At 60.7% G+C, this 12731-nt stretch overlaps 4 protein-coding genes across 4 annotated transcripts; 2 read left to right on the top strand and 2 right to left on the bottom strand.

Moving 5' to 3' along the window:
• Nucleotides 1–96: 96 nt before the first annotated feature.
• On the top strand, nt 97–4025 carry VTJ04DRAFT_3363 (uncharacterized protein; the record flags this gene model as incomplete). Its single annotated transcript, XM_069361255.1, has 3 exons — nt 97–1128; nt 1276–1687; nt 1747–4025. 3 exons carry the CDS (start codon nt 97–99, stop codon nt 4023–4025), a joined length of 3723 nt encoding a protein of 1240 aa, XP_069221884.1.
• A 393-nt stretch (nt 4026–4418) lies between these two features.
• On the bottom strand, nt 4419–5849 carry VTJ04DRAFT_3364 (uncharacterized protein; the record flags this gene model as incomplete). Its single annotated transcript, XM_069361256.1, has 1 exon — nt 4419–5849. The coding sequence occupies one exon, from the start codon at nt 5847–5849 to the stop codon at nt 4419–4421; it is 1431 nt and encodes a 476-aa protein (XP_069221885.1).
• A 1523-nt stretch (nt 5850–7372) lies between these two features.
• Nucleotides 7373–7767, bottom strand: VTJ04DRAFT_3365 (uncharacterized protein; the record flags this gene model as incomplete). The annotated part of the gene is made up of 3 exons (XM_069361257.1): nt 7373–7558; nt 7612–7664; nt 7755–7767. 3 exons carry the CDS (start codon nt 7765–7767, stop codon nt 7373–7375), a joined length of 252 nt encoding a protein of 83 aa, XP_069221886.1.
• A 257-nt stretch (nt 7768–8024) lies between these two features.
• VTJ04DRAFT_3366 (uncharacterized protein) lies at nt 8025–12580 on the top strand (the record flags this gene model as incomplete). Its single annotated transcript, XM_069361258.1, has 2 exons — nt 8025–8200; nt 8332–12580. 2 exons carry the CDS (start codon nt 8025–8027, stop codon nt 12578–12580), a joined length of 4425 nt encoding a protein of 1474 aa, XP_069221887.1.
• Between the last annotated feature and the right edge of the window lie 151 nt (nt 12581–12731).

Consider the following 12731-nt stretch of genomic DNA (forward strand, 5'->3'; position numbering starts at 1 on the left):
TTGAGCGAGCGGTACGCAAACAACAACAATCAACAAAACCTCCGACAAGTCATACAACAAGTCAAGCCCCTCAAGACCAATCAAGGATAAGACAAAATGGCGCCCCCCAACGACGACCCCGTCAACTTCGACATCATCGAAGACCACAAAGAGAACATCCAAGCCCTCCCCAGCGGCCGGTCCGCGCGCAAGCTGGCCGAGCTGTACGCTGGTGGTGGTGGTGGACCGTCCCCTCTGCAGCCCCGCCCCTCCCCCTCCGCCACGCGCGACGCCAACGACGCCGTCCGCGCCGAATTCGAGGCCGAGCTCGCCGCCATCCAGGACGCCGATGACCCCTTGGACATCTACGACCGCTACGTCCGCTGGACGCTCGAGACGTACCCGTCGGCGCAGGCCACCAAGGAAAGCGGGCTGCATACCTTGTTGGAGCGCGCGACGCGCGCGTTTGTGACGAGCGCGCAGTACAAGAACGACCCGCGGTATTTGAGGCTGTGGATGCAGTACATTGGGTGGTTTTCGGACGCGCCGAGGGAGGGGTTTGTGTTTTTGTCGCGGCACGGGATCGGGGAGGGGTTGGCGCTGTTTTATGAAGAGTATGCGGCGTGGTTGGAAGGGGTGGGGCGGTGGGCGCAGGCGGAGGAGGTGTATAAGTTGGGGATTGAGCGGGAGGCGAGGCCGGTGGGCAGGTTGGTGAGGAAGTTTGGCGAGTTTGAGAAGCGCAGGGAGAAACATTTGGCAGAGACGGGCGGGGAGGAGGGGCCCAGAAGCCCGGCGATTCCGCCTGTGGTGAGAAAGGTGTTGGGGGAGAAGGTGGATCCGTTTGCTGCGTCCTCGGCCCCCGCAGATCCGCAAGCCCCGAGGCAGCCTGCCGGTCTTGGGACTGGTGGAGGGAGTTCGAGGCCCGGGAGCAAGGCGCCCAAGTCGAAATTGGCGGTCTTTTCGGATAAGGACGCCGAGCCGAAGCAGCCGGTGGTGGCGGCCAAGGGCGGGGCCGGGTGGGATAGCATTGGGTCGTTGGCGGACAGAAAGAAGGAGAATACCATGGAGCCGAAGCCGTGGGCGGGAGAGACGCTGAAGGCGGGAGGGAAGAAGAATGTCGGTCCTAAGCTGGCTGTGTTCAGGGATCCGGTAAGTTGACTTGCCCCCTCTGTTCTGTCGTTTCTGTTTTTTTTGCCCGATTACAATCGGATGTTGATCGATATAGGACTAATTTTGTGTACTGGCGCGCCGCCCCTGTTGGGGGCCATTCGCGATGATTCGTTGTGTGTAATTCAGTCTCTGTCGAAACAACTTGCCAAATCGCATATTCCCATTTATCACCACAAGGTCCAGGTTATTGTGAACCCTACCACGGGGAAGAGGGAGCGCGTGTTTGTCGACCTGAGGGCGGTGTATCCGACTCCGGACGAACCAGGGACGGAGTTGAGCTTTGAGGAGGTCTGGGCTGCGAACCGCGGGTGGTTGGGGCATGAGTGGCCAGATGAGGTTCTGCCGTCGTCAGAGGAGCCGGCGGCGGCGGTGGGCGTGTTCCCAGATGAGAATGCCCCGCCGCTTGGAGGGTCACAGAAGCTAACCGTGCATCACGACGTGATCCGTTTGGATGAGAACGGGGCCCCGATCTTCCCCAGCAAGGCGGAGTCAAAGCCTAGGAAGAAGAAGGTGTTTGAGATCAATGAGACGCAGATCAGTAAGTGTCCACACTCCGGGATTCTTGCCGTTGCCTAGGCTCCCTAACTCCCCGCACAGTCAAGGCCAAACTGGACTCCCCCACGGGGCCCAAGATCAAAAAGAAGCGCCGGTCCATGGCCGCCGAACCAACCATGACGCTGCACACCAAGGCCGCGACCGAGGATATCTACGACATCTTCAACGCCCCGCTCAAGCCCGGCGGTGCCAAGGGCCCCGTCGTCAGCGACGACGAGCGCGTCTACGAGTCGGACGACTACACCAGCGGCGGGGAAAGCACCGTCACCAACACGCAGATCGCAGATGGGGATGAAGTGGAAGACGAGGTTGCGGAGGAGGAGGTCGACGACGACGACGATGACGAAAAGAGCGTGGCTAGCGAGTGGTCCGAGTTCTCGATGCATCGGGTCCCGGGGTATGAAAGGGGTGAGAAGACGGGGGATGTTGGAGAGCACTCGGATTTGATTGACATGGGCGGAGACGACGGGCAGCGGCATGAGGAGGAAGAAGAGCCGGAGTACGAACCGCCTCGAACGAGGACGACGTTCATCCCCATTCCGCCCGAGGACTACGTGCCCATCCGGCGGCCGTATAGGGACCCGGCCGAGGTGGCGAACAACCGCCTCCCCTTCATGACGCCGATTACCGAGCGCACCGAGACGTCGTTGGCGGACATGACGGCCGAGATGAGCAGGTATGCCAAGACCCCGTCTAGGGTGAGGAGGGAGGATATGCTGCTCGAGGAGGACGAGGAAGAAGAGGAAGAAGAGGTGGTGGACGAGGAGGAAGAGGAGGAAGAAGAGGATGAGGAGGAGCCTCAGTCTCCTACCCGCAGCCCTTTCAAGGAGCCCAAACCGGCGGTAGGTCTACCATTCCACCCCAAGCCCAAACCAGCTCCAGCAGCAGCGTCTCTGGGCGCCCGAGCTCTGGCTCCCAAAGCTCCTCTCGCTCCGAAGGGTCCCATCATCAAGGAACTGCAGTGCAACCCCGTGGATGAGACCATCCGCGCCGAGATCCTCTCCAACATCCACCCCCCGCTCAGCTCGTACGAGGGCTTCTACGATCACCGGCACGAGCGGTTCGAGCGCAGCCCAGAGATCCGCAAGTTTGCCAAGTCGGTTGGCAAGGGTGGGAGGAGCAGCACGGACAAGACGGCTGGTTTGGGAGGCGGGGTGGTGCTCGCTTTCCCGGAGGTGAAGAGGAGGTACACGGTGAGAAAGGAGCTGGGCTCGGGCGCGTTCGGGGCGGTGTATTTGGTGGAGAACTCCCATCCGGATTCAGGCACTTCCCATGAAGAGGCTGGCGGAGATGAAAACGGCCCGGTCGCCATGATGGGCCGGGGAGCGTTCGCGTCGGCGCACCACCGCCGGCACGAGCGCGAGGCGCTCAAGATGGAAGACCCCCCTTCGGCGTGGGAGTTTTACATGATGCGCCTCGCGCACGGCAGGCTGGGCCCGCACCACCGCGCGACGGCGTCGCTGACCACAGCGCTCGAGATGCATCTGTACCAGGACGAAGGATATCTTTTCCTGCCGTACTATCAGCACGGCACGCTGCTGGACGTGGTGAACCTGTTTCGGGCGGAGCCGTCGGGCGTCATGGACGAGACGCTGGCCATGTTTTTTGCCATTGAGCTGTTGAGGACGGTCGAGGCGCTGCATTCGAAACAGATCATGCACGGCGATATCAAGGCGGATAATTGTCTGCTTCGCATCCCAGCGGCATCGGCGGCGGTAAACTCAGATGGCACCGCCACCACTACCCTGCCCGGCGGGCCAGGAGCAGGAGTCTCATCCTCCCTCTCGGCGCAATACCACCCGGACGGCTCGGGCGGCTGGTCCGCGCGCGGCATCACGCTCATCGACTTCGGCCGGGCCATCGACATGCGCGCGTTCCCGCCGGACGTCAAGTTTGTCGCCGATTGGAAGCCGACGGCCCAGGACTGCCCCGAGATGCGCGAGGGCAGGCCGTGGACGTGGCAGATCGACTACCACGGCCTGGCCGGCACGTTGCACGTGTTACTCTTTGGGAAGTACATGGAGACGGTACGGTGCGACCAGGGAGGGCTGGCCACTTCGGGCGTGGGCGGGAGGAGGTATAGGATTCGAGAGACGTTGAAGAGGTATTGGCAGACGGAGATTTGGGGGGAGGCGTTTGATTTGTTACTCAACCCGGGCCAGTTTGTAAGCGGCGAAGAGGGTGGGAAGATGCCGGTGCTGAAAGGGATGAAGGGGGTGAGGGAGAAGATGGAGAGGTGGTTGGAGGGGAATTGTGAGAAGGGGGTGGGGCTGAGGGCGTTGATGGCGCGGGTGGAGGGGTGGGCGAGGGGGAAGAGGTAATTGTTTTTCTCGTGTTGGTGTTGTGTTATTGGTGTATTAGACTTTTAGTTCTTATTTTTTTCTTTCCTAGGTGAGATACGGGTTGGTAGTCTGTCTTTTTAGGTATGTATGCTTGGTTCTTGTTTATGATTATGAACCAAGTATGAGCACCCGATTGTTTTTTCTTGGTTATTGGCAGATTACTCTTTATCATCTCCTAAACTCAAAAGAATGAATGTCTCTTGATCGGATACCACTCCCATGTTTCCTGATATTCTGAATTAACTACGTAGGTATTCATTCCATGCCGGGTATCAGTCTCTCTGCTCTCGCCTGCGAGTATTCAACTCTACAAGTACACGGTACAAGTACACTGGATAGCTCTTATGTCCAAACTCTCCCACCGCATCTCACTCAATCACTCTCACCACATGAATCGCACGACTCCTCTTCGCTCTTCTTCTTTTTGGCTTTACCCTTCCCCTTCCCCGCCCCACCCTTGGCCGCCTTTTTCGCATCCTTCTCGGCCTTCTTATCCACCTGCTCCTGAATCCGTTTCCTCTCGGCCGCGCCCCGGGCCTGCAGCTCCTTCTCCTTCTCCTTGAACTCGTCACTCTCCGGGTCCATCCCGATCAGGCTCTCGAGGAGCTTGATCTCGTCGGCCCAGATCTGGCGGTTCTCCACCACTTTTCCGTCAGGACCCTTTTCGTCGATGGGCGTCTCCAACACCATGGGCAAGCCGGCCAGCTTGGGGTAGTTGACGACGTTGTGAAAGGCGCGCAGGCCGAGGAAGCCCGTGCCGATGTTGGCGTGCAGGTCGCGGTGCGAGCCGAGCGGGGCCTTGCTGTCGTTGAGGTGCAGGGCGCGCAGGTACTGGAGGCCGATGACGCGGTCGAACTCGGCCATGGTCTCGGCGAAGGCCTCGGGCGAGCGCAGGTCGTAGCCGGCGCCGAAGGCGTGGCACGTGTCGAGGCACACGCCGACGCGGGACTTGTCGTCGACCTGGTCGATGATGCTTCGTAAGTCTTCGAACCGCCCGCCGACGACGTTGCCGCTGCCGCACATGTTCTCGAGCAGCGTCACCACGCCGGTGCCGGCGGTCGCGCGATGGGCGCGGTTCAGTTGGGCGGCGATGCGCGCGCAGGCTGAGGCCATGTCGCTGGCGCCGGTCGAGCCCGGGTGGAAGTTGTAGAGCTTGATTCCCAGGGCGGCGCAGCGCTGCAGGTCGTCGAGGAAGGAGTTGTAGGCCTGGTCGGCCTTGGCCTTGTCGGCCTGGGCGAGGTTGACGAGGTAGGAGCCGTGGGGAAGGACGTGGCGGGCGGCGTCGTAGTTGTGCTGCTTGGCCAGGGCGTGGAACTGGGTGCGGGCATCGTCGGCGAGGGGCGGGCTTACCCACTTGCGCTGGGATTTGAGGAAGAGGGCAAAGGCGTTGCCGCCGATCTGGAGCGAGTTGGTGATGGCGTTGTGGACGCCGCCCGAGGCAGAGACGTGGGCGCCGATGTACATGGCGTGTTTGAGGGAGGAGATGGCGGTGCGCTGGGCGAGAGCCATGGTGGTATCGTTTTCGGTTTGTTTCTTGGTGGTCTTGGGCTTCTTGGTGGCAGGTTGAGAGGGGGTTTCCTTGTCGTTCTCCTTGTCCTCGTCGTCGTCGACGGGATCAGCAGGGGCAGACTTGCGCTTGGTGGCGGTGGTCTTGGTCACAGATTCTTTGGACTCGACAACAGATGTGGCCTCGGTGTCGTTGGCGTGTTTCTTGGTTTTGGAGTTGGTGGTGGTAGTGGTGACAGTGACGTCGACGTGAGATTCGGATTTGACGGCGGCTTTTCGGGCGGATTGGCGGGCCATTGCGGCAGTTGTTGACCCAGTTGGATGTTATTCTTGTGCAGTTGTCGCCAAGTTGCGTCAATTGGTATTACTCGTGAGATTGTCCAAATCTATGTTGGTTGAGGGCTGTCAAGTTGATAGGGGAGTTGATACTTGGTAGATCAGACGAAGTGGGGCCAATCATTGGCAATCTCGGACCGGACGGAACGCGGTCGACGCGCCGCGTAATCACGTGAGAGCCACGGGTTCCCATTTCTTGCCAAGGCTGGGCATGCCAAGCCCGTTTTCCTCTTTCTCTCCCATCTCTGCCAATCCATCCACCTCACCTCATGGTCTGTCCGTGGACTCTGCAAAACGGCCAAACACAAAAAAAGGCCATCGGAAAATCCAGACACGCCACACACTTTGCCATGGATGCTTGGGTTCAACTGACCTTCCTCATCCGTCTCCGGGTAAAATCGACTTGTCCTCCGATGACGCATGCGACAAGTTACACACAACGGTTTAGGTTTGGCTAGAGAAGCTGACTTGTTGTACTGTACATGCTTGTACACTAGTTACATACAAAGATGGTGGCATTTGTGCATCTGGTTGATGTCGATGTGTGTCTTTCCGGTGGAATCGAGGTCTCCAGGCATCGACTTTCTTCTAGTGTAGAGTTGCACTCAACGCTAACGATCTGACACAGCTGAGAGCAACTCTCCGGCTGGAGACCCCGAGGTTTCCAGGTTGCTGCAGGCCAGGTCACATTCGGCTGTATCCCAAGCGAGCTGATTTATGGAGTACTTACTGACATGTCCAGCGGTGTACTAATAGTATCTGAGGTAGCTGACGACAGACAGACAGACAGAAAAGACAGCCCTTCTCCCTGTCTCGTTCCAAGGACCAACATGCACATCTGGATCGAGCAGTTCAAGGGACGATTTGTCACGATCGACTGAACTGCAAAGTAGATCATCGGGATATACCCGCCGCCGTCCAAGCATCACCAACCGTTGCGGGTCCAAGATCTTCATCCCCCAACCAGCTGCGCCACGGGACCATGCGATAGCCCCGGACATGAGCCGACGAGACTAGGGTCCAGTGGCGGCGGGTGGACGGCCAGGCTATTTTTGTCCCACACGGCGCTGCATTCATCGAGTGAGCGGCATCAACGGAAACGGCACCACACTGTGCCAATCTTCTTTCAAACTCAGGTTGTTGGGGGCCAAGGCGAACACTCAGCAGGTCAAGGTCAGCCTGGAAGAAAACCAACAGCCTCGCTGCAGCAGAGCGTCGCAACAGCTCCCACTCGAACCAACCGCAGCTGCAAGTCCGGGTGGCGGTGGCTCTGAGTTTTTCTATCCCTTTGGCCTCGAACTGCCTCATCCTTCGAGCCTCGGTCTGTCGGACTGGCCGTGTTGTTGACCCGGATTGATGGACCAGACTGCTGATCTGGCCACTGGGACTACTTACACTTCATCCCAAGAGAAAAGCCATCTTTCCTTCTACCAAGTCACAATCCTTGAGCAAACCGACACTAGCTTATATTATTTTCATGCCTGTCAGCCCAGACTCCGGCCCTTGCAGCTGCGCCATCGCAGTGCATTACTAGCCTTGTTTCTCGACTGGAACCTGGATGCCTCGCCCAAAAGTGCGCTGACAAAGGACTTGCTTGGCATCAGCTCCATCAAGGCCCGTCCCTTCAACAGACAACCAACTTTACCTGGCTGGAGGTCCAGGAACTTGTGCTGGGTGAGAGCCAGAAGAAGCACGCTCAGCTGTCCAGAATAACTCTACGTACCCTTACATACTCTGGCCATTTCTCAAGCGTGCCATCGACCAGCTCCTCCTGTCCTGCGCCGCAACATCCGCGTCAGTACGGAGTATACTTACTCCCTACTACGATCCCGTGGTCGCACAGTCCGCAGCAGCAGCACTACGTACCACATTGCGGCATTGTCGCCCTTGTCCCGGCTGTGTGAGAGTTGCGGCACCAACCGAAACCGCCGCCAAACCTTGACCACGGCAGCACCTTTACATTACTTGACCCCGGCTGCAACAACAATCCGACCTCAACTTCGAATGACTGATTGATGGCCTGCGACCGCCCTGGCCCATGACACTCAACCCATCCCGCCCACCTCCATCGGCTGCCGCCGCCGGCCTCCGTCTCCATTCCGTCTGAGTCCGGCTTCGGTTTGCGTGTCGCCAACCATGTCGTCGGCCGACACCACCGCCGACGAGGCCGATGCCCGCCGGTCCTCCATCGAAAAGAAACCCATCATGGGCCCCGACCCCGACCCTGTCGCCGCCGCCGCCTCCGCCCATGCCCCCATAAACAACCGCGATCCTCCGGCCTTTGAGCGCCTCCCGGACGAGATTATCCAACAGTACGCCCCGCCTTTCTTTTTTACTCTCTCCCGAGTCCTCCGCCCTGGGCTGAGCTTTCGTCTTCCTCTGTCTACTTCTCTATTACGAGACATCCCTCCCCATAAAACCCCCCTACTCACTTCCTGTCCAGGATCCTGCAGGCTACCGATGCGAACGGCTTTGCCTCTCTTGCTCTCCTCAACTCGAAATGGAGGAGCGTCGCCCAGCAGGTCCACCTCTACGCCCACCACCTGTCCCAATGTCCGTCATACGCCATGAGCCATCGGACACCCCCTCGACTCACAGGCGACGACGGCGACGACCTTGCCCGCCTCCGCCGTCTGTTCGCACGCGAAGTCAAGCGCAACTTATTCGAGGCCTACCTGCGGCCGCGCAAAACCGTCATCAAGATCGTGTCCAACTCCATCAGCCCCTCGTCATGTCCTGGCGGCGAGGGCATCCAGTTTAGTCCCTCGCCCAAGGGCCACCACCTGCTGGCCTACAACTCGTCGCGCATCCACGTCATCGACCTGCGCGGCCCCGATATTGCCGTCAAGCGCGAGTTCAAGATCCTCCGCCGCCCCGCCGCCACCTGTATCAACGACGAAGGCACCCGCCTGGCCGTCCTGCAGACCGAGATGGAGATTGACATCTACGACCTGACCCAGACCCCGCCCAAGCGCACCCATTCCATGATCCTCGACCACAACCCCCGCGCCATCGCCATATCTCCCTGCGGCTCCATCCTGGCCGCCGCCTACGAAGGCGGCATCGAGGTGTCGTCCACGAGCCCCAGCGCCCTTCCCACCGACCGCCGCGCCGTCAAATGCGACCCCGTCGACACCTTGACCTTCTCCTTTGACGGCACCCAAATCTTGGGAACCACCGTCCACTCGTCACAGCCCAACACGGTCGTCCTGACCGCCCCCTACTACGACCCCGGCGCCGCCGTCACCGGCGCGGATATCAGCGCCTTATGGACCACGTCGATTCTGTTCCCCAACACCAGCCGCGACTGCAGCCACGCCGTTCTGGTTCAGGATGGCAAGCACGGCGAGGCCGAGTGGACTTTTACCTATGACCGCAGCTTCGAGACCTTCCGCGCCGTGCGCATCGATGACCTGCGAAACGGCACCACCTACTTCACCGGACCGGTGCCGCGGCCCGATTCGCAGGCCCGGTTGCTGCCCTGCACCCTCCCCGCGGCTTCGTACTATGGTGATCTTGTCTCAGCCGGGTTCCAGGGTAAGGAGATTTGGCTATACGGCGTGCCGGAGGACTTAGGGGCCACGCCACCGGGCGATGCTGCGACTATGAACCCCACCGGCGGCTCAACCGAATGCAATACGACACCAAGCACTGCCAGCGGCCTGACACGCAGGAGCAGCGGCCGCTCGGGTGTCCGGGTCCAGCAACAGCAGGAGGGAAGCAGCAACGAACAGCCCGCGAGGGTGCCCCAGTGGCAGATACTCTGCGACAAGACACGGAACACTTTTGTCACGGGCCTGAAGGTGGGTGAGCTTGAGGGCGTGAGCACCGTCTTGTTCGTGGCCGATTTCGCCGACTCCCGCGTCAAGGAGAGGTTGGTCGTCGCTGCTCGCGGTGCTGCCGCGCCCAATTCCGGCGCGACCACTGAAGAAGAGGAGATGGATTTTATGGACGGGGGACGCATCACGATTTTTGATTTTGATTATTCCATCACCAACGGCACCGCGCACGAGTACACCATCGAGGTGGGCAACAAGGAATCTCCCGAAGTCCTCGAGGAGGAGCATCGCGACATGGACACCGAGGTGGCCATCGTCCGGCGCCGGACGGTGGCGCAAAGGAGACAGAGTCGCGGCGGCGCCGCAGCTGCTGCCATGCGCAGCGTCGCTACCTCTTCTGCCCGACCCCCACCCTTGCCGACTCAATCCTCGTCGTCCAATGCCGCCAGCAACGACAACGATGACGACGACCCGCTCGTCCCTCGCCGGATCGGCGTCCCGCCAACACGGCGCGACCAACCCGCAACTTCTACTACGGCCGACAACGACCCGGCCGAAACCGAGTCCATGATCGAGGAGCAAGAAGCGCTCGACGCGCCCTACGCGCACGCCAGCCCGCGCTCGGGGACGACCCTCCGCCGCGCCGCCACCGCCGCCGCAAACACCCGCCGCATCCACCCCTCGGCAGCCGCGGCGGCAGGACACATCGTCTACCGCCGCGCCGACGGGCGCACAGAGCATCCCCACGAAAGCGATGCGGATAACTGGGTCCCGCCCCCGCCGCCGTACCAGAAGGAGGACCCGCTGGATTTGCCGGCGTTTTTGAGGCATACGATTCTGCAGAGCGTGGCCGCCGGCGGCACTCCCTCTTTGCCGCTGCCCCAGCCGGTTCCGCCGGTTCCGCCCGTGCCGCCGCTCCCAGCTGGGGTCGTCGTTGGGACTTCTTCTGCTGTTGGACTGCCGCCGCCGGTGCCGCCTCTGCCGGCGGTTTTGGCGCAGCCCCAGCAGCAGACTCAGCAACAGCAGCAGCAGCAAGGGAGGAATAACACTCTTCCTGTTCTGGGGCCGGGGTCAGCGGGGGTTGGGGATGGACGGCAGAGGCCGTCGTCGCGGGATTCGAGGTATCTGGATGGGGAGAATATCTATGACGTCTCGCCGCCGGAGTCGCCTGCGATGAGGCCTGTTGGAGGAGGTGGCGTGGCGAGCGCTGGAGGTGCGAGCGGTAGATCTGGGCTACCGCCGCCGATTCGGCTTCCTGTTGCGAGGACGTGGCCGATCCAGCCGCCGCCGATTAATACGGAGAGCGGTGGTGGGGCCGGGGGTCCTTTATCCGCGCCGATTGTTCAGCAGCAGCAGCAGCAGCAGCAGCAGCAGCAGCAGCAGGCAGGGCAGTTCCCACCATCGCGGCCTTTTCATGCGCATCAGCGGAGTGATGGGAGCGGGAGTTCCTCATTTGGAGGAGGGTTCGTTCAGCCTAGTCAGTTCCCTCCTCCCGGCGCTACCACGAGCACCGCCAATTCTTTCCAGCCTCATCATCATTATCATCATCATCAACAGCAGCAGCAGCAGCAGCAGCAATCCTTACAGCAACAGCAGCAACAGCGCCGCTTCTCCCTCCACCGACCCAGCTCACAACAACAGCAACAACCACAACAACCATTCCCTTCCTTCTCCCGTCCGGCACAACCGCCAATTGCTGATGCCCAAACCAACACCAAACCAAGCCTCGACTCCAAACCCACTGCCACCTCCTCAGGTGTCAACACCACCCTCGTCTCCTCCTCCCCCGCCCTCCTCGCCGACGAGGAAATGCCGCTCATCATCAGCACGCCGACCGGCGTCAGCGGCGCGTTTGATCCGCCGGACCTCCACCGCCGTCCGCAGGACATCGTGCGAGCCGAGACCCCGCTCTTCTCGCCGGTGCCCAGGCATCCGAGGCCGAATGTGCGTGCCGCGGTGATTTTGAGGCAGGAGGATGAGGAGAGGGGCAACGTTTCGCAACAGCGGGGGCTGCCACCCCAACATCAACCTCAGCCTCAGGGGCAGGTACAACAGGGCTATGGTCAGGGACAAAGGCAGATGATGTTCCCCGCACAAGCACCGCCACCGGTACCCTTCCCACAGATGCCTGCGCCGGGGCCGGGGTTGGGACTCGGCTTGGGCTTGGGCATATCCTCCCCCGCCATCCCCCCGCTCGCGGCCGTCCCGCCCGGCGCGATGCCTTTGGCGGCGGTCGTGCCGAGGCCGTTGCCGCCTCCTCATCCATCTGTCACCACAGCAACAGCAGGGGCAGCACCAGCAGCAGGAATCCCGCCCGCTGCCGCGCGAGGAAGAGGAACAGGGACGTCCACCCCGCACTCCACCTCGTCCGGTCGTCGTCTGCTCTTCCGCAGGAGCCTGAGCCGCCGCGCGTCGCGCGCGGAGAGGTCGGCGGCCAAGAATGTTGCGGATGCGAGGAAGAGAGGGTGGAACCCTAATAGCAGCAACAGCAACAATGGCAACAGCAATGGTGGTAGTAACAATAATACTACCAGGCCGACGAAGGCAAGGAGCGTCGCTGGGCTTAGCTTTTCTGGTGGTGGCGGTGGTGGCGGTGGGAATGGAAAGAGGAGGAAGAATAAGGGTAGAAGAAAGGCCAGGAGCGAGTTCGATGCCGCGTCCAGCGCTGCGTGGACGGATGTTACCTCTGTTGCGGGGTATGGGTTTGATGGTGGTGGTAGTGCTAGTCTTGCTGGTGGTGGTGAGGATGAGGTCTGGATGGCTGGTGCTAGTAGCAGAGGGCAGCAGGGACGGGGACAGCAGCAGCAGCAAGGTGGGGAGTTGGGAGGACCGGTGGTGTATGGGTTGGAGATGGTCCGGAGGAGGGAGAGGGAGAGGGAGAGGAGGCGGAAGGGGGGTTGCGTTGTGATGTGAGGAGGAGGAGGTTTTGGTTGTTGTGTAGGGGGGTGCTGTGATAGGGGAGGGAATGAAAGTAATGGGGTGGTGAGGTGGTTTTTAGGGAGTGTGATGAGGCAGGATCTCTTTTTTCTATACGTATTGTCTCAGGTCGCTGTTACGAGTATAC

The sequence above is a fragment of the Mycothermus thermophilus genome, assembly GCF_041956435.1.
Source record: "Mycothermus thermophilus strain CBS 625.91 unplaced genomic scaffold VTJ04scaffold_2, whole genome shotgun sequence".
Classification (NCBI taxonomy): Eukaryota; Fungi; Ascomycota; class Sordariomycetes; order Sordariales; family Chaetomiaceae; genus Mycothermus; species Mycothermus thermophilus.